General features: G+C 45.4%; 1 protein-coding gene across 2 annotated transcripts in view; it reads left to right on the top strand.

Moving 5' to 3' along the window:
• Positions 1 to 20,608, top strand: part of LOC122539310 (folliculin-interacting protein 2-like) — a 119,170-nt gene that overhangs the window by 27,558 nt on the left and 71,004 nt on the right. For both annotated transcript variants that reach the window (XM_043674008.2, XM_043674009.2), the window contains exon 2: positions 17,991 to 18,117. In XM_043674008.2, the coding sequence (XP_043529943.2) occupies positions 17,991 to 18,117 (127 nt within the window). The remainder of the gene's footprint in view (positions 1 to 17,990; positions 18,118 to 20,608) is intronic.

Genomic DNA, 20,608 nt, shown 5'->3' on the forward strand with positions numbered 1-20,608 from the left:
TAGCAAATCACCAACATGGTGTACTCCTCTATGTTAGCAAGTGCGTTGGCGATGTCACTGTCACTGTCACTGTATCCAAGACCGTTACTTCTCACCTCAACCAGAAGCCATGGATGACTGCAAAGGTGTATGAGCATGTGCTGCTGAGGACCTGTGATTCCGCCTTCAGACCAGATGACAAGGTGGCCAGCGCGAGGGCCAACCTGATCTGGGCCATCGGGCAAAGCATACGTATGCACAGAATACACAGCCACTTTCAGGACAGCAGCAATTATGCAGAGCATGTGGAAGGGCATCCAGGCCATTACCAATCTCAAAACAGCATTTCCTGCTTTACTGGTGATGCCTCCCTCCTGGATAAGTTGAACAACCTCTATGTACGGTTTGAGGTATGAAGTTTAAGGGGCAGTGAGGAAGTCCAACCCCCTCCCAATGACCAGGTGCTGTGTCTTAGCAGGGCTAATGTGAGGAAAACCCTATAGAGTCCAGCCACATAAGGCTGTTGGGCCAAATAACATCCCTGGCAGAGTGCTCAGAGGATGCTCTCACATACTGGCAGATGTTCTCACAGACCTCTTCAAAATCTCCCTGAGCTGCACATAATTCCAATGTGCTTCAAGGCTGCTACCATTATCTCTGTGCCAAAGAAGTCTTCAGTGCTCTGTCTCGATGACTACTGCTCTGTTGTCCTTACACCAATCATCACGAAATGCTTTGAGAGGCTCGTGATGAGGCATAAGCCTCTGCAGCCCCCCTTTCACTGGACACCCTGCAGTTGGTGTATTGACTCAACTGATCAGTAGTAGATGCCATTTCCATAACCCTCCATCTGTGTCTCATCTACCTGGAGAAGAAGGTCACCTATGTCAGATTAGATTAGCTTACTTAGTGTGGAAACAGGCCCTTTGGCCCAGCAAGTCCACACCTACCCGCCGAAGCGTATACCACCCAGACCCATTCTCCTACATTTACCCCTTCACCTAACACTACGGACAATTTAGCATGGTCAATTCACCTAACCTGCACATTTTTGGATTGTGGGAGGAAACCGGAGCACCCGGAGGAAACCCACGCAGACACGGGGAGAATGTGCAAACTCCACACAGAGAGTCGCCTGAGGCGGGAATTGAACCCGGGTCTCTGGCGCTGTGAGGCAGCAGTGCTAACCACTGTGCCACCGTGCTGCCCACTGAAGATGTTCATCGACATCTTCAGTTCTGCATTTGACACTATCATTCCTCCACCTGATTTGGAAAGCAGTCTGTGGGCCCAAAAACCTCCCTTTTGTAATTGGATCCTAGAATTCCTGACTGAGAGACCTCAGTCAGTTGGATTGGGAACAGCATCTCCATATTATCACGCTGAGCATGGGGGGCCTCCCTGTGTGCTCAGTCCACTGCTGTTCACCCTGCTGACACACAACTGTGCAGTGATGCACAGCTCAAATCATATCCAGTTTGATGATGATATGACTGTGTGTAGTGGGTCTCATTAGCATAAACGAGTCAGCATGCAGAGAGGAGGTGCAGCAGCTAATGTACTGGTGCAGAGTCAGCAACCTGTCTTTGAATGTGGACAAGACAAAAGAAGTGGTTGTTGACTTCAGCTGGGTACAGAGCGACCACTCTTGGCTGGACATCAGCTCCCCCATGGAGATAGTGAAGAGCTCCAAATTTCTTGGTGTACCCCTGGTGGTGAATTTCAGCTGGCCCCTCAATACCAGCTCCATAGCCAAGAAAGCCCCGCAGCGTGTCTCTTTTCTGTGCAGGCTGAAGAAAGCCCACCTCTTATCCTCACCACAGGGTTGAGAGTACCCTGAGCGGCTGCATCACTGCCTGATTCGGGAATGGTACCACCTCTGATCGTAAGACCCTACAACGAATAGTGAGAACAGCTGAGAACGTAGTCATTAGGGTCTCATCTCCACCACCCCTACCCCCACCCCATTACAGACATTTACACCATATGTTGCATCCAAAAGGCTAAAAGCATTGTGGAAGACCCCACACACCCCCCACTTAAACTCTTCTCCCTCCTGCCATCTTGTAGAAGATACCAGAACATTTGGTCTCTCTCACGGCAGGACTGTGCAACAGTTTCTTTTCCCCCAAGCCATCCGGCTCCTTAACACAAAATGATCGGGCTCTTTTTTTCCATCTGAAATTCTTTGCATGACTTTGAATTGTTGCTAGAAATAATCTATTTATCATTCTTCTATTACACTGTAACTTGCACGTTTTGTACTTATGCACTTCATGGCATATGCGATTTGTGTAGTTTTGTGCTGCCCATGTCGCACCCTCTGTCCTGGAGGAACACTGTCAAGTTTTTATTGTATCAGTTCTATACAGTAGAAATAGAATCGGAGATGTACAGCATGGAAACAGACCCTTCGGTCCAACCCGTCCATGCCGACCAGATATCCCAACCCAATCTAGTCCCACCTGCCAGCACCCGGCCCATGTCCCTCCAAACCCTTCCTATTCATAAACCCATCCAAATGACTTTTAAATGTTGCAATTGTACCAGCCTCCCCCACTTCCTCTGGCAGCTCATTCCATACATGTACCACCACCTGCGTGAAAATGTTGCCCCTAAGGTCTCTTTTATATCTTCCCCTCTCATCCTAAGCCTATGCCCCCTAGTTCTGGACTCCCCTACCCAAGGGAAAAGACTTTCTCTATTTATCCTATCTATGTTCCTCATGATTTCGTAAACCTCTATACGGTCACCCCTCAGCCTCTGCTCCAGGGAAAACAGCCCCAGCCTGTTGGGCTTCTCCCTATAGCTCCAATCCTCCAACTCTGGTAACATCTTTCTAAATCTTTTCTGAACCCTTTCAAGTTTCACAACATCTTTCTAATAGGAAGGAGACCAGAATTGCATGCAATATTTCCAACAGTGGCCTAACCAATGTCCTGTACAGCCCCAACATGGACCTTTCCTTTAAGTGGAAAAGTCCTGCTAAGATTTGCTTTCCCAAAATGCAGCACCTCGCATTTATCTGAATTAAACTCCATCTGCCACTTCTCAGCTCATTGGCCCATCTGATCAAGATCCTGTTGTAATCTGGCGTAATCCTCTTCGCTGTCCACTACACCACCAATTTTGGTGTCTGCTGCAAACTTACTAACTGTACCTCTTATGCTCGCGTCCAAATCATTTATGTAAATGACAAAAGTAGAGGACCCAGCACCGATCCTTGTGACATTCCACTGGTCACAGGCCTCCAGACTGAAAAACAACCCTCCACCACCACCCTCTGTCTTCTACCTTTTTGAGCCAGTTCTGTATCCAAATGGCTAGTTCTCCCTGTATTCCATGAGATCTAACCTTGCTAACCAGTCTCCCATGGGGAACCCAGTCGAACGCCTAACTGAAGTCCACATAGGTCACATCTACCACTCAGCCCTCATCAATCCTCTTTGTTACTTCTTCAAAAAACTCAATCAAGTTTGTGAGACATGATTTCCCACGCACAAAGCCATGCTGACTATCACTAATCAGTCTTTGCCTTTACAAATACATGTACATCCTGTCCCTCAGGATTCCCTCCAAAAACTTGCCCGCCACCAAAGTCAGGCTCCCTGGCTTGTCCTTTCCACCCTTCTTAAATAGTGGCACCACATTAGCCAACCTCCAGTCTTCCGGTACCTCACCTGTGACTATCGATGATACAAATTTCTCAGCAAGAGGCCCAGCAATCACTTCTCTAGCTTCCCACAGAGTTCCCGGGTACACCTGATCAGGTCCTGGGGATTTATCCACCTTTTATGCATTTCAAGATATTCAGCACTGCCTTCTCTGAAATATTGACATTTTGCAAGGTGTCACCATGGGGAGCCTTCAGAAATGGGGGACCTTTCAGAAATGAGAGAACTTGAATCCAGAGAAAGTATACTCCTGTTAGGGTGAAAGGGAAGGCTGGTATGTATAGGGAATGCTGGATGACTAAAGAAATTGAGGGTTTAGTTAAGGAAGCATATGTCGGGTATAGACAGGATAGATCAAGTGAATCCTTAGGGTATAAAGGCAGTAGGAGTATACTTAAGCGGGAAATCAGGAGGGCAAAAAGGGGACATGAGCTTTGGCAAATAGAATTAAGGAGAATCCAAAGAGTTTTTACAAATACATTAAGGACAAAAGGAGCTGTCTGTAAGGATAATAAGGTGGTTATGGTAAGGGATTTTAACTTTCCAAACATTGACTGGGACTGCCATAGTGTTAAGGGTTTGGATTTGTTAAGTGTGCCCAAGAACATGTTCTGATTCAGTATGTGGATGTACCTACTAGAGAAGGTGCAAAACCTGACCTACTCTTGGGGAAATAAGGCAGGGCAGGTGACTGAGATGTCAGTTGGCGAGCACTTTGGGGCCAGCGACCATAATTCTATTAGATTTAAAATAGTGATGGAAAATGAAAGACCAGATCTAAAAGTTGAAGTTCTAAGTTGGAGAAAGGCTAATTTTGACATATTAGGCAACAACTGGAGCATCCAGAATAAGGTGGGTGAGCTTGCAGCATGGATTGGTGCCGGGGATTTTGATGTTGTGGCCATTTCGGAGACCTGGATAGTGCAGAGATAGGAATGGATGTTGCAGTTCCAGGATTAAGATGTTTCAGTAAGAATAGAGATGATAAAGAGGGGAAGTGTGACATTGTTAATCAAGCCCAATATTATGGTGAGAATGTGTATAAAGTATAAGCAGACCGGGAAAGAGTTAAACTCTGAGTTTTGTGAAACAGAAGGTTCAGCTGAGTATGATTCAGATGAGATAAGAACTTACAGTTAACAATGGGGTGCTGGAGGCAAGGGTAATGGGTTAACAAGGTGGAAAGGCATTCATTATGTAGAACCATTTAACAATATTGGAAGCATTCAGTATGAAAGGTCAGCTAACAAGGGGGAAAAGTATCCATTCTGTGAATCCAATTAACAAGGTTAAGAACATCCTTTTGTACAACAGGTAAAGGGCTTGGTCTCTGCTATTGAGGAGAAAGTGAGGTCTGCAGATGCTGGAGATCAAAGTTGAAACTTTATTGCTGGAACAGCACAGCAGGTCAGGCAGCATCCAGGGAACAGGAGATTCGACATTTCGGGCACAGGCCCTTCTTCAGGAATCATTCCTGAAGAAGGGCCTGTGCCCGAAACGTCGAATCTCCTGTTCCCTCTCTGCTATTGATACTTGTTGATTTTAAGTCACCCAATTAATATGTATGTTGCCTTATCTGGGTGCTCCTCCCACTAAAATGACTATATAGTTAACTGGGAAGCTGCTGTTCCAGTGAAGACTGTGAACTCATGTCTCTGTGCACATGAACGATTGTTCTGTCTTCCTCCATGGCCCAGAATAACGATTAAGGAGATTAAACTATAGTGTGTCTCTGAGCGTTTTGCTTCGACTGAGGGGGCAGTGGGGTGGACGGGACGACAACAGTGGCAGAAAGAATGTTTGAGGACTCATCTACTGACGTAGTATGGGCTTAAGTTTGAAACCAGAAAGGAGAGGTTATCCTTTTGGGAGTTTTCTATAGGCCTCTGAATGGTTCCAGAGATGTAGAGGAAATGATCGCAAAGATGATTCTCAATGGGAGTTAGTGTGACAGGGTAATTGTTATGGGGTCTTTAACTTCCTAAATATTGACTGGGAATACTATAGTTTGAGTACCTATAGATTGGTCAGTCATTGTCCAATGTCTGCAGGATGGTTTCCTGACACAGTACGTAGGCAAGCTAACAAGGGGTGAGGCTTCATTAGATCTGTAGTGACCACAATTCAGTTATGTTTACTTTAGCAATGGAAAGGGATAGGTACAGGGGAACCTCTATTTATCCGAACGTGATGGGCGGGCACAATTTCATTTGGATAATCGATTTATTTGGTTAATTGATTTAAATATCTTTCTTCTGGGGCTCAATTTTTTTTAAAGTCTGCTCCCTGTTCAGGACACTGCACAAGGCCCTGCCCCCAACACCACCCCTCCCCCTTGCAACACTGCACCCCCCCCACCCCCACCCCCGGGGCAGCTGGACTGGACACCAGTAACAAGACTGCTGTTGCCGCCGCCTTTGTTTTGACAGGTTCCACCTTTTGCCCTGTACAGAGCAATGTTGGAAAGATTATGTGGGGAAGGGGGTTTAGGGTATACCCCTGTGGGGTACCCCTCCAGGGAAAGTGTGGGGAGAGAGAGAGAGAGAGAGCGGGCGGGCAGTCAGTCATTTGGAGATGGTGCCTGTTTAATCACTGTAAACAAAAGACGCGATCACTGTTGGAAACACGTCCTTGATGTAAAGTTTCTATCGGGACTATGAGATCTCCTTCCAATCATCCAATTTCGGATAATCAAGCTTCCTCTGTGTATGCCGCAGGGCAGGAGATATAGCTGGGAGCAATGTAATTCTCATGCGATTAGGCAAGATTTAGGATGCATAGGATGGTGAAGGAAACTGCAGGAGATGAGCATAGTTGAAATGTGGAGCTTATTCAAGGAACGGTTACTGTGTCCTTGATAAGTATGCACCCGACAGGAAGTGGTTGAGCGAGGGAACCGTGGCTTACTAATGAAGTTGAATCTCTTGTCAAGACGCAAAAGAAGGCTTCTGTTAGGATGAGATTGAAAGCTCAGTTAGGGTGCTTGAGAATTCCAGGTTAGCATGGAAAGACCTGAAGAGAGCCATTAGACAGGAGGGGACATAAGTCGTTGGCAGATAGGATTTTCCTCGATCCAAAGGCTTTCTATCGGTGTACTAATAATAAAAGAACAAATAGAGAAAGATTAGAACTAATCAAGGATAGTAGTGGGATGTTGTGTGTGGAGTCCGTGGAGATAGATGAAGCACTAAATGAATATTTTTCATCAGTGTTCACACTGGAAAAAGACAATGTTATCTAAGAATATGGAAATACAGGCAACTAGAATAGATGGGATTGAGGTACACAAGGAGAAGAAGTTAGCAATTCTGGAAAGTGCAAAAATAGATAAGTCCCCTGGGCCGAATGGGATTTATCCTAGGATTCTCTGGGAAGTCAGGGAGGAGATTGCAGAACCCTTGGCATTGATCTTTGTAGTCATTGTCTGCAGGAATAGTGCCAGAAGACTGAAGGATAGCAAATGTCCCCTTGCTCAAGAAGTGGAGTAAGACAACCCTGGTAATTATAGACCAGTGAGCCTTCCTTCAGTTGTGGGTAAAGTATTGGAAAAGGTTATAAGATTTATAATCTAGAGAGGAATAAGTTGATAAGGGATTGTCAACATGGTTTTGTGAGGGTAGGTCATGCCTCTTTATCCTTTTTTTGAGTCCTTTTGAGAAGGTGACCAAACAGGTGGATTAGGGTAAAATGGTTCATGTGGTGTATAAGGATTTCAGTAAGGCATTTGATAAGATTCCCCACAGTAGGCTATTGAACAACATATGGAGGCATGGGATTGAGGGTGATTTAGCGGTTTGAATCAGAAATTGGCTAGCTGAAAGAAGACTGGTGGTGGATGAGAAATGTTTATTTACTAGTGGTGTACTGCAAGGATCTGTTTGGGGGCCACTGCTGTTGGTCATTTATAAAAATGACCTGTATGTTGGTGTAGAAGGATGACGCTAAGGTCAGAGTTGTGGATAGTGCAGAAGGATGTTGTGGGTTACAGAGGGACATAGATAAGCTGCAGAGCTGGGCTGAGAGGTGGCAAATGGAGTTTAATATGAAAAAGTGTGAGGTGATTCACTTGGGAAGGAGCACAGGAATAAAGAGTACTGGGCTAATGGTAAGATTCTTGGTCGTGTGGATGAGCAGAGAGATCTGTGCCCATGTACATCCCTGAAAATTGCCACCCAGATTGATGGGGTTGTTTAAGAAGGCGTATTAACATTTATTAGAAGAGATTTGAGTTTCAGAGCCACTAGGTCATGCTGAAACTATACAAAACTCTGGTATGGCCACAGTTGGAGTACTGTGTACAGTTCTGGACACCACATTATAGGAAGGATGTGGAAGCTTTGGAAAGGGCTCAGAAGAGATTTACTAAGATGTTGCCTGGTATGTAGGGAAGGTCTTATGAGGAAAGGCAGAAGGACTTAATACTGTTTTCATTAAAGAGAAGTAGTTTGAGCGGTGAATTAATTGAGGGTTGGATAGAGTGGACAGTGAGAGCCTTTTTCCTTGGATGGTGATGGCTAGCGTGAGAGGACGTAGCTTTAAATTGAGGGATGATAGATCTAGGACAGATGTCAGAAGTAATTTCTTTACTCAGTAGTAGGGGTGTGGAACGGCCTGCCTGCAGCAGTAGTAAACTTTTTTTTTTCTTTCTTGATGAGGGGCTTTTGCCCGAAACTTCTTTTTTTTTTTCCCCCTGCTCCTCGGATGCTGCCTGACTTGCTGTGCTTTTCCAGCACTACTCTAATCTCCAGCATCTGCAGTATCCACTTCCTCACAGTAGTAGATTGCCAACTTTGCAATGACCATTTAAATGCCCTTAGGCATATGGACAAGAATGGAATAGTGTAAGCTAGATGGGCTTCAGGTTGGTTTCACAAGTTAGCGCAACATTGAGGGCTGAAGGGCCTGTACTGCTCTGTAACGTTCTTTGTTCTCAACTAGGTTGGAAGTGAGGGAGTTGAATCTGTTTCAGCTGGAAGGACTGTTTGGGGCTCTTGATGGAGGTGAGGGGGTTGGTGTACCCATTCTCAGCATGCTCCTGCCTCACCAAACTCCCCTCGTCCTACCTTGACTCCATCTTCTCCCCCTTGGTTCAGCACTTCCCACCTACATCTGCAACATCAACCACATCCTTCACCTCTTTAGTAACTTCCAGCTGCCCGGCCACCAGCACTTTATCTTCACTATGGACGTGTAGTCTTTATATATGTCCATACCCCACAAGGATGGCCTTCAGGCTCTCTGCTGCTTCCTCTCCAATGGACCTTTGCAGTACCCCTCCACCAATACCCTTCTCTGCCTTGCCAAACTGGTCCTCACCTTTTTAAGTTTTTTTTACTTTAACTCCTCCCATTTCCCCCAAATCAAGGGGGTAGCCCTGGGCACCCAGATGGTCTCAGCTCTGCCTGCCTCTTTGTTGGCATGTTGAAGAGTCCTTCTTCAGTACCTATACAGGCACTGTGCCCCAACTCTTCTGCTGTTACATCGATGACTGCATTGGCACAGCGTCCTGCCCTCTGGCTGAACTGGACCAGTTCATCCTCAAATTCCCTTGGTCTATCTTGACACCTCCTTTCCCCTTTCTTGACCTCTCCATTTCCATCTCCAGATGGATGCTTACTGCAAAATCTAACGATTTCTTAATGACCTGTCCTACACCATCTCCCATCCAGTATCCCTGCAAGTACTCCATCCGTTTCTACCAATTCCTCCACTGCATTTGCTTGCATTTTTTTTGTGGTCAAGAATGGGACTCCCGGAAGGTATGTTGCCTCCCTGGTGCCAGGATCTGGGATGTCGCCAGTCGGGTTTATAAGATTCTGAAGGTGGAGGGTGAGCAGCCAGAAATCGTGGTACATGTTGGCACCAATGATATAGCTAGGAAAGGGACTGAGGATCTGAAAAGTGACTACAGTGTGTTAGGTTGGAAGCTGAAGAGCAGGACGAGTGGAGTAGTGATCTCTGGTTTGCTACCAGTGCCACAAGATAGTGAGGAACAGTCAGCAAATGTAGCTTAATATGTGGCTGTGAGGCTGGTGCAGGAGGGAGGGCTTCAGATACCTTGACCATTGGGATACCTTCTGGGGAAGGTGGGACCTGTACACGAAGGATGGGTTGCACCTGAACTGGAGGGGCACAAATGTCCTGGGTGGGAGATTAGCTCGTGTGATTCGGGAGGGTTTAAACTAGTTTGACGGGGGTGGGAATCCGAGCCACATGTTTGAGAGGGAGTCAGTTGCAGATGGGGCTGTGACAGGATGCGTTGAATCTATCAGGGAGGCTTCTCACGCGATGAAACAAAGGGATCGGTTAGAGTGTGTCTGCTTTAATGCAAGGAGTGTCCGAAATAAGAGTGACGAACTTAGAGCATGGATCGGTACTTGGGGCTACGATGTGGTCATAATGGACACGTGGGTTTCAAAGGGGCAGGAATGGTTGCTTGATGTTCTGGTGTTTAGAATGTTAAAGAACAGGGAGGATGGAAAAAGAGGAGGTGTAACATTGCTAATCAGAGTGCATCACAGCTACAGAAACTAAGGTTGTTGAGGTAGGTTTGTCGACTGAGTCAGTATGGGTGGAAGTTACGAACAGCAAGAGAACAGCCACCGCATTAGGGGTTTTCTACAGACCACCTAATAGCAGTAGAGAGATTGAAGAACTCCTAGACGGGCAGATTCTGGAAAAATGCAGAAGTATCAGGGTGGTTGTTATGGGTGATTTCAACTTTCCCAATATTGACTGGAATCTCCTAAGTGCAGATGGTTTGGATGGAGCCACTTTTTTGTCAGGTGTGTTCAGGAGGGTTTCCTTACTCAATATGTAGACCGACCAACCAAGGGGAGAGGCCATTTTGCATTTGGTGCTCGGCAACGAGCCAGGACAGGTGTCAAATCTCACGGTGGGAGAGCACTTTGGTGAAAGTGATCACAACTGCCTCACATTTAGCATAGCATTCGAGAGTGAAAAGAGCAGTTACCGAGGGAAGCTATTTAATTGCGGAAAAGAAAATTATGACGCTACCAGACAGGAGTTGGGAAGTACAGACTGGGAGCAGTTGTTGCGAGTGATGCACGAATTTGTTCCTCAGAGACAGGTAAGAAGGGGTAAGGGGGAACCTTGGATGACGAGAACAGAGGAGCTTCTCGTCAAAAGGAAGAAGGCAGCTTGCGTAAGGTGAAGGAAGCAAGGATCTCGCACAGCTTTAGAGGATTACAGATTGCTAGAAATGGACTGAGGAGAGCCAGGAGGGGGCACGAAAAAGGCTTGGCAAGAAGGATTAGGGAGAACCCAAAGGCATTTTACTCATATGTGAGGAATAAGAGAATAATCAGGGAGAAGGTAGGGCCGATTAGAAATAGCAGAGGGAACTTGTGCATGGAGCCTGAGCAGATAAGGGAAGCCCTAAATGAGTTTGTTTTTGGCTTCGGTTTTCACCAAGGAAAGGGAGCTTGTAAATGAGAACTTTTGAGAAGCTGGGATACAGTCTTGACCAGATCAAGATTGATGAAGTTGATGTGCTGGAAATTTTGGAAAACATTTAAGATTGATAAGTTCCCAGGGCCAGACCAGATTTATCCTAGCCTGTTCCAGGAAGCGAGAAAGGAGGTTGCTAAGCTGCTGGCGAGGATATTTGTGCCCTTGCTCTCCACTGGAGGATTGGAAGGAGGTGAATGTTCCTCTTTTCAAGAAGGGTAATAGGGAAATCCCTGGCAATTACAGACCTGTCAGTCTTACGCCTGTGGTCAGCGAAGTTTTGGCAAGAATCTTGAGGGATAGGATTTACGACTATTTGGCAAAGCAGTGATTAAAGGCAGTCAGCATGGCTTTATGCTCGGCTTTGGATTTGTTGCTCGGCAACAAGCCAGGACAGGTGTCAGATCTCTGAGGTCATGCCTCAAAAGTCTTATTGAGTTCTTCAAGGAGGTGTCAAGACAGGTTGATGAAGGTTGAGCAGTAGATGTGGTTTTTTTAGATTACATTACAGTGTGGAAACAGCCCCTTCGGCCCAACAAGTCCACACCGACCTGCCGAAGCGCAACCCACCCATACCCCTACATTTACCCCTTACCTAACACGGGCAATTTAGCATGGCCAAATTCACCTGACCTGCACATCTTTGGACTGTGGGAGGAAACCGGAGCACCCGGAGGAAACCCACGCAGACATGGGGAGAACGTGCAAACTCCACACAGCCAGTCACCTGAGGCGGGAATTGAACCCGGGTCTCAGGCGCTGTAAGGCAGCAGTGCTAACCACTGTGCCACCGTGCCGCCCACGTGTATATGGATTTGAGCAAGGTGTTTGATACAGGGAGATTTGGCTATCTGGATTCAGAATTGGCTGGCTGACAAGGCAGAGTGTGGTTGTAGATGGAAAGTATTCTGCCTGGAGGTCAGTGTTGAGTGGGGTCTCGCACGACTCTGTTCTTGGGCCTCTGTTCTTTGTAGTTTTTATACATGACTTTGAGGTTGAGGAATGGGTTAGTAAATTTGCAGATGACACAAAGGCTGGAGGTGTCGTCAATAGTATAGAGGGCTACCGCAGGCTGCAACACAACATACAGGATGCAGAGATGGGCTGAGAAATGGCAGTTGGAGTTCAACCTGGATAAATGCGAAGTGATGCATTTTGGAAGGTCAAACTCGAATGCTGAATATAGGATTAAAGATAGGATTCTTAGCAGTGTGGAGGAACAAAGGGATCTGGGTGTGCAAGTACATAGATCCATCAAAGTTGCCACCCAAGTGGATAGGGTTGTTAAGAAAGCATATGGCGTTTTTGGCTTTCATTTAACAGGGGGATCGAGTTTAAGAGCCATGACGTTTGCTACAGCTCTACAAGTCCCTGGTGAGACCACACTTGGAATATTGTGTCCAGATCTGGTCGCCCTACTATAGGAAAGAGACAGAGGCTTTGGAGAGGGTGCAAAGAAGGTTTACCAGGATGCTGTCTGGACTGGAGGGCTTGCCTTTTGAAGAGAGGTTGAATCAGCTTGGACTTTCCTCTCTGGAGAGAAGGAGAAAGAGGGGAGACCTGATCGAAGTATACAAGATAATGAGTGGAAAAGAGACTTTTCCCCAGGGCAGGATTGACTGGTACAAGGAGTCATAGTTTGAAGATATTTGGAGGAAGGTATAAAGGAGATGTCAGAGAATTGTGAATGCATGGAATGTGTTGCCAGCTGTGGTGATGGAAGCAGAGTCATTAGGGATATTTTAAGTGACTGCTGGACATGCACATGGATAGCAGTGAGTTAAGTTACTAATCTTATGTTAGGATTAAACCTCTGCACAACATTGTGGGCCAAAGGGCCTGTTCTGTGCGGTACATTTTTCTATCCTCTATAAGAGGAAGCATTCTGTGTACACAGACACCTCCCTAGGTATTCTACCTTTTCAAATTGCTCCTTAAAGCTGGTTATCAACAACTGACCTTTCTAAATAGCTCTTGAACATTCACATTGTTAAATCTTCTGTGAACCACCTTTCTATGTTTTACTGTTGTGAAGTTTTGGGATTTTAAAAAAAATGCCTGTTCTGTCCCAAGATTGGCTAATTGCAGTAATTAATGAGCTCATTTTGATGTAAACTTTTGGTTTTGAGCAACGGAGTACTGCATCCCTCTTAAGTACCCGTAACTAGCTGTAGTTGGAGTAGTTTATGGCAAGAAGTGTCATAAGTAAAGCTTTTATTTTGGTTTTATCATCAAGTCTATGCTAATTTTTTCTGAAGATCTGGAATGTGAAATTCAAAATATAAACAGTACAAGTGGTCTGAGCCTGTTGCCAAATGTGACCCAACAAATGGGCAAATGCTATTTTTATCTTCTATATTCATTTTAGCAAAAAGCACTTTTGGTTTTAAATGCGCTGTTGATTTTATTTGAAGAGATTATTCTGTAATCCATTTCGTCAGATTCATGTTTGGTGCTGTGCAGTTTTTTGTTTCTAGAAAGTTTCATATATTTGTGTGCCCTGCTGAGATAAGCAAGGTTGCTAAAAGCTATCAGATGACATCTACTCTCATGACAGCAGTTGGAAGCTATTGTCGGCAATGTTTGAACAATCTTGTTGGGCGAGTCAGAAAGAGCATGTCTGGAGAAACCATATAGAAAGCAGCATGTGATGCTGTGATTAGCTACTAACTCATGACAACAGTGCTGTACTGAACACTGATTTAACTTAAGTGATTAGGAGCACTACAGAAGTATTTTGTTTGTTTTGGATTCCTGTTCACAATCAATTGTGCAAATTGCAATTGTAGGTTTTTGATGTACCACAGAAAATATTTTTAATAAAGTAACTGAATTATGTAGTTTAGTCCCATTTTAGCATTTAGGTGAATTTTCTGTAACCAAGCCAGTAAGTAATCACCACCTTTTCCCATCTATTCAGCTTTAAGTGGGCTTTTGAAGAAATTCAAAACGTGCTAGATATTGTCATAGAGATGATTGCAGGTTTTAAAACAGTTTAAAGTTGAATGTTGTTTTATTGCAATGATTTTCCAGTTTATGAAACAATTGTGAAATTGGTCAATACATGCAGATACACTGGCTGCAATGTAAAAGTTTTGCTGGATGTGCTTGTAAATTTTTTTCACATTCTTAAGTTAGTAACTCAATCTGAAGTACAGCATTCTCGGGTTCTTCCATCCAATGGCCATCCTTCACATGCAAGCTCGTACAACGTGCCTCCTGAGTTTTTTTGAGTTGGGAGTACTAGTGCTAAGTTCCTGCCCAACAACCAAATACATTACCAACCAGTTACTGGATAGTGATGAGAAACAACCCCCACCCCTTCCAGCTTTTCCTCCTTCAACCCTACCTCTTTATTTCAATTGATTGCAATTAACCCATTGGTTTTGAGGTGGGGGTTATCAAGCATACAGGCAGCGTGCCTGAAGGGTGGAGAGATTTGAGAGGAGGATAGGGGTGGGGAGAAAATAGCATGGAGTACAATAGATGAGTGGGGGAGGGGATGAAAGTGATAGGTCAGGGAGGAGGGTGGAGTGGATAGGTGGAAAGAAAGATAGACAGGTCATGGGGACAGTGCTGGGGTGAGGTGGGGGAAGGGGAAATGGGGAAACTGTTGAAGTCCACATTGATGCCCTGGGGTTGAAGTGTTCTGAGGCAGAAGATGAGGCGTTCTTCCTCCAGGCGTCTGGTGGTGAGGGAGCGGCGGTGAAGGAGGCCCAAGACCTCCATGTCCTCGGCTGAGTGGGAGGGGGAGTTGAAATGTTGGGCCACAGGGCAGTGTGGTTGATTTGGTGTGGGTGTCCCAGAGATGTTCCTAACAACAGAGCGCTTTAGGGAACAAGTCTGTCAGCCCCTTCCTGCCCATTTCTCGCCCTCGCCCTCTTTCTCCCCCCCCCCGTATCCCCCTTTCCTTGCCTCGCCCCCCCCCCCCCACCCTACCAACCTTCGCATAAACCAAATCGTTCGCCGACATTTCCGCCACCTCCAAAAAGACCCCACCACCAGGGATATATTTCCCTCCCCACCCCTTTCCGGCCTTCCGTGAGTACCTGGTCAGGTCCACGCCCCCCTACAACCCACCCTCCCATCCTGGCACCTTCCCCTGCCACCACAGGAACTGCAAAACCTGCGCCCACACCTCCTCCCTCCCCTCCATCCAAGACCCTAAAGGAGCCTTCCACATCCATCAAAGTTTTACCTGCACCTCCACGAATATCGTTTATTGCATCCGTTGCTCCCGATGCGGTCTCCTCTACATTGGGGAGACTGGATGCCTCCTGGCAGAGCGCTTTAGGGAACATCTCCGGCACACCCGCACCAATCAACCACACCGCCCCGTGGCCCAACATTTCAACTCCCCCTCCCACTCTGCCGAGGACATGGAGGTCCTGGGCCTCCTTCACCGCTGCCCCCTCACCACCAGACGCCCGGAGGAAGAACGCCTCATCTTCCACCTCGGAACACTTCAACCCCAGGGCATCAATGTGGACTTCAACAGCTTCCTCATTTCCCCTTCCCCCACCTCATCCTAGTTCCAAACTTCCAGCTCAGCACTGTCCCCATGACTTGTCCTACCTGCCTATCTTCTTTTCCACCTATCCACTCCACCCTCCCCCCGACCTATCACCTTCATCCCCTCCCCCACTCACCTATTGTACTCCATGCTACTTTCTCCCCACCCCCACCCCCAGCCTCCTCTAGCTTATCTCTCCACACTTCAGGCTCTCTGCCTTTATTCCTGATGAAGGGCTTTTGCCCGAAACCTCGATTTTTGCTGCTCCTCGGATGCTGCCTGAACTGTTGTGCTCTCCCAGCACCACTAATCCAAAAAATAGTGATTTAATGCCACCAAGTCATCACTTCCCCTGATTCCGTCTCTCCGTCTCTCCGTCTCTCCGTCTCTCCGTCTCTCCGTCTCTCCGTCTCTCCGTCTCTCCGTCTCGCCGTCTCGCCGTCTCTCCGTCTCTCCGTCTCTCCGTCTCTCCGTCTCTCCGTCTCTCCGTCTCGCCGTCTCGCCGTCTCGCCGTCTCGCCGTCTCGCCCAATCTTAAATATATGCACAGGTTCTGTCTCCGGAGCTCTGTCTGTCAAGGAGTTTCAAACATACTTAACCCTCAGAAGAAATTCCTTTTCATTGCAGTCTTAAATTGGCACACTTTTCATTGAGATTGTGCCTTCTGGTCCTAGATTACTCATTGAAATTTAGAAGAGTGAGAGGCAGAGTCTCAATCTGTTTAGTCTTTACTCATTTGACAATCCCTCCAAACCAGGTGTCATCCTGCTGACCCTTCTGCAAACTGTTTCCAGTGAAATATTTTCTTAAGGGGACCAACCTACACTCTACTCCAGAAACAAAAGCAGAAGTTGCTGGAAAAGCTTAGCAGATCTGACAGCATCTAGGAAGAAAAATCCGAGTTAAGGTTTCGGGACTGGGAACCCTTCCTCTGAACTCTAGATATGGTCTCACCAGCATCTTGTACAGTTGCAGGAAGACCTCCTATTCTTATACTCCAATCTGCTTGAAGTAAGAGCCAAAATTCTAATAGCTTTCCTGACTGCCTGATATGTCTGTGAGCTAGTGTTGTTTCATGCATAAATACCACTGTCTTTGGTTTGCAGCTTTCTGTAGTTGTTTTCTGTTTAATTAATCTGCTCCTTTTGTTCTCCCCTCACATGAACAAATCTCGCATTTTCCCAAAATTGTTCTCCATTTGCCAACTTTTGTCCATTTTTATTTTTCCTATCAATATTTCTCTCCACTGTTTATAATCCCCCTTGCAAATTGATTTTCCATCTTTTTGTTGTCTGTAAATTTTGGTTAGTGTACTTGATTCTGTCTTTCAAGTCATTCATACATATTGTAAATAATTGCAATCCCAGCAGTGATCCCTGGGGAACCCCATTGTATTGTTGGTATTGGAGGTGGATTGCATCATGGTGTCCCAGTTGGAACAGTCCCTGTGAAGTGCCAGTGAAGACGTGGAGGGGAATGCATCTGGTGACATCCTGCTGGAGGTGGTAGAAATGACAATATGATCTTTTTGAATGTGGATGCTGGGGTGGCAATTGGGGATGAAGGGGACCCTATCAGTGTTGTGGGAGGGAAGAGAAAGGTTCAGATAGAAGTACAGGAAATAGCTCAGATACAGCTAAGTGCCTTATCAATTATGGTGGGGGTTCCTTAGTTGAGGATAAAGTGGACACTTGTGTGCCTGACCCCAGTGGAAGATGGCATCATTAGGACAGATATAATGAAGACAAACTGGGAGAATGGGATGGATTCCTTGCAGGAACCAGTGTGTGAGAGGATATAGTCCAGTAACTGGGAGTCAGGTGAGTTTGTAGTAGATATCAGTTGCCAGCCTATCCACTCTCATAACCTATCATGGCCTGCTTTCAATACAGCCACCCATTTTCACCTTCTTATTGTTCCCATGATCAGCTGTTTTCCTTTCCTGGCTTAGAATCAACCAGCCCCTTTTTATCTAACTTTTTTCATCTTCAGTTTGATCTCTGCCTCCACCAATCAGTCCCTCAGTCCCCATTCTGTCTTGTACCATGCGCCATGTCTCCAAATACCATCAGACTTAAGTTTCTCCATCAATTGTTTTTGTTTTAAATGAGATCCATTCTCTGGTTCACTTATCCAGGCTTTGTCTTGACCAACCTGCCTGATATAAAATTTCAACACAGCTTGGCAATTACTTGTCATTAATTGGTCATCTTTATAGTTTGTGCCATACAATTGCACATCAAAATTTTCTATGGGTAATTTCAAACTTGTCTCATCACTTCCCTCCCCCTAGCTTAACTGATGTAGATGCATAGAAAGCTACATTTAAATCTTCCTCTTTGTACTTTTTTACAGCTGGACACCTGTGGAGTTTGAAGCGAACCAAATTCGACTGATTGTATACCAGGATTGTGAAAGGAGAGGCAGACATGTTCTGTTTGATTCTAAAGCGGTGCGTAAAGTTGAAGGTGCCTCAGTTCAGGTAATTGCTGTAATTTTGAAAATTTCTCAGCTTTTATGAAAATTGAGCATTTCTTTTGACAATAAAAATATTTTTGGGTAGGAAATGCCCAGGGAATTGTACACTTGGCATGTTGTTAATCTTTTTAGGTCTGTGCTGTTTTTGTGGTGCCAAAGTGCTTACTAATGAAAGCAACTACAATTATAAGGGGATTGCATATTGTCCCAGCTTTTTTTAAAACACCAAGTCTATTTTGCATTTAGTACAAGCAGAAAAAGACTCTTGTTTTAGTAATTTGTCACCCATCAAAATTATTCCATAAGGCAAGCAATTATCCTCCTGACTAATTGCTGGCAGAAATCCATCAATAATTAGCAGCATTGAAACAGTACACAAAATGAAGTACTCAACACTTCAAAGTACTTTAGATGCTAGAAATTGGATAAGAAATTACAGGCAATACTGGAAAATATTCAAGTCATTTGCAGAGAAATAGATAATTCAGGTTGATAACCTTCCAGCAAACATTTGATGCAAATAAATTGTGCATTGTGGCATTCAATTTTCAGCTATAAGTTTAAAGCTTGAATTCTTCAATCCTTGAATGAAATAGTGCTTTGCCTCTGTTCTAAAGAAGACATTTGAGTCAACATTTAAATTTGTTTTTCTCTCCACAGATTGCTGAGTTTGTCCACTTCTTTACCTTCAGATTTTCAGCATCTGCAGTACTTTGAGAAGAAATAGGGATAATTTACTTTTGAAACTGTGATGAAGTTCCACTGGTATAAAAGAGTAGTTTTCACTGATCATTCTAATTGTTAGTTACAACTGCCAAAAAATCTTTGACATTTGTTTTAACCTAATTTCAAGATTTTAAAATTAAATTATTGACCATATCTGAAATGGCCTGCTTCAATTTTTAATCTTGTGTTAATGGGATTAAAACATTTGCATCAAAAACCCTTTCTTGTTCAGGTGAGGTGTTGGTCCTCACCCTATAGCCTGAGTGCATAACTTGTAGCATATCCATTTAATACCATGGATAATCTCCCTCCTTTTTCATTCTTAGTAAACTTGGTAAAATTATAATCCAGGGGAATCTCGATTATCCAAATGTGATGGGTGGGCACTATTTCGTTCTATTAATCGATTATTCGGTTAATCAATTTAAATGCCTTTCTTTTAGGGTTCAGAGTTTTTAAAGTCTGCTCCTCGTTCAGGAGCCTGCAGCAGCATACAGTGCATGAGGCCCCGCCCCCCCCACCCTGCCTCCCTGTCCAACACATCCCCCCCGCCCCCAACACCACTCCCACCGACTCTCCGCCCCCAAACCCATCCAACACTGCCCCCAACAACATCCTGCCCCCCCCATCCCTGTCCAACACTGCCCCTGCCCCCAACAACAGTCTGCCCCCTCAACCCCATCCAACACCCCACCCCACCCAAATCCCATCCAACACTGCCCCCTGCTCACCCCAATCCTGTTCAACACGTGCCCCCCCCCCCCCACACACACCCCTGTTCAACACTGCCCCTGCCCGTCCAACACCACACCCCACCCCACCCCCAATCCTGTCCAACATCACCCCCTCTTCGGGGCAGCTGGACTGGGCACCAACAACAAGACAGTTGCAGTTGCCTTTGTGGGGTAAGTCTCCAAATAGCACATGCACACACGCAGCCGCAGTCCCAGCCCCCCACACAACGTTTTGCTGCAACGTTTTGACAGGTTCCATCTTTGCCCTGTACAACGCAATGTTAGAGAGATTATGTAGGGAAATGGGGGTTTAGGGCACACCACTGTGTAGAACTCCAGGGAAAGTATAGGGAGAGGAAGGTCAGTCATTTGGAGACAGTGCCTGTTTAATCACTGTAAACAAAAGACGCGATCACTGTTGGAACCACGTCTTTAAAACCACAGCCTTCCTTACCTGGTTTGGCTCACCTATGACTCCAGCAAATTAGTTGATTCTTAACTGTGTTCTGAAAATGGCCAGCATGCTGCTGAGTTCTGAGTATTTAAGAATAGCCAACAAATGCTGGCCTTGCTAGTGACATCCAAGTCCCTTGAAAGCAAAAAAAGAGGTAAACTTTAGGAATTTGTGTCCAGATCTCTGGACACTTGTGTTTTAGGAAAAGTGTCTTGGGAAAGATGTAGTTTTCCTGGAATAGCAGCACATAAGTGGTGTCAGTTACAAACGAGTAACAAATATATACAGATTATGGGCTTTTCTCCCTCTTATTAAGAATTAATCTATCTCTGCCATGGAGGTTCAAAGATTAGCTTCCAAAACTTCTGAGAACGTGTTCCAGAGACACTCAGCCCTCTGTCTCAAATGGCCAACATCTTTTACTTTAAATAGTTATCCGAGTTCTACATTTTCCCACAACCATCTTGTCAAGACCCCTCAGGATCTTTGTTTCAATTAAGTTTTCTCTTACTCTACAATATTTTAGAAACAATTGTTATGGACCTGGCCAGACTCCCTTGAAATATTTTAAAGTAGCTTAG

This window comes from Chiloscyllium plagiosum, unplaced genomic scaffold, assembly GCF_037043375.1.
Source record: "Chiloscyllium plagiosum isolate Xiang-an unplaced genomic scaffold, Cpla_swu_hap1 HiC_scaffold_36, whole genome shotgun sequence".
Lineage (NCBI taxonomy): Eukaryota > Metazoa > Chordata > Chondrichthyes > Orectolobiformes > Hemiscylliidae > Chiloscyllium > Chiloscyllium plagiosum.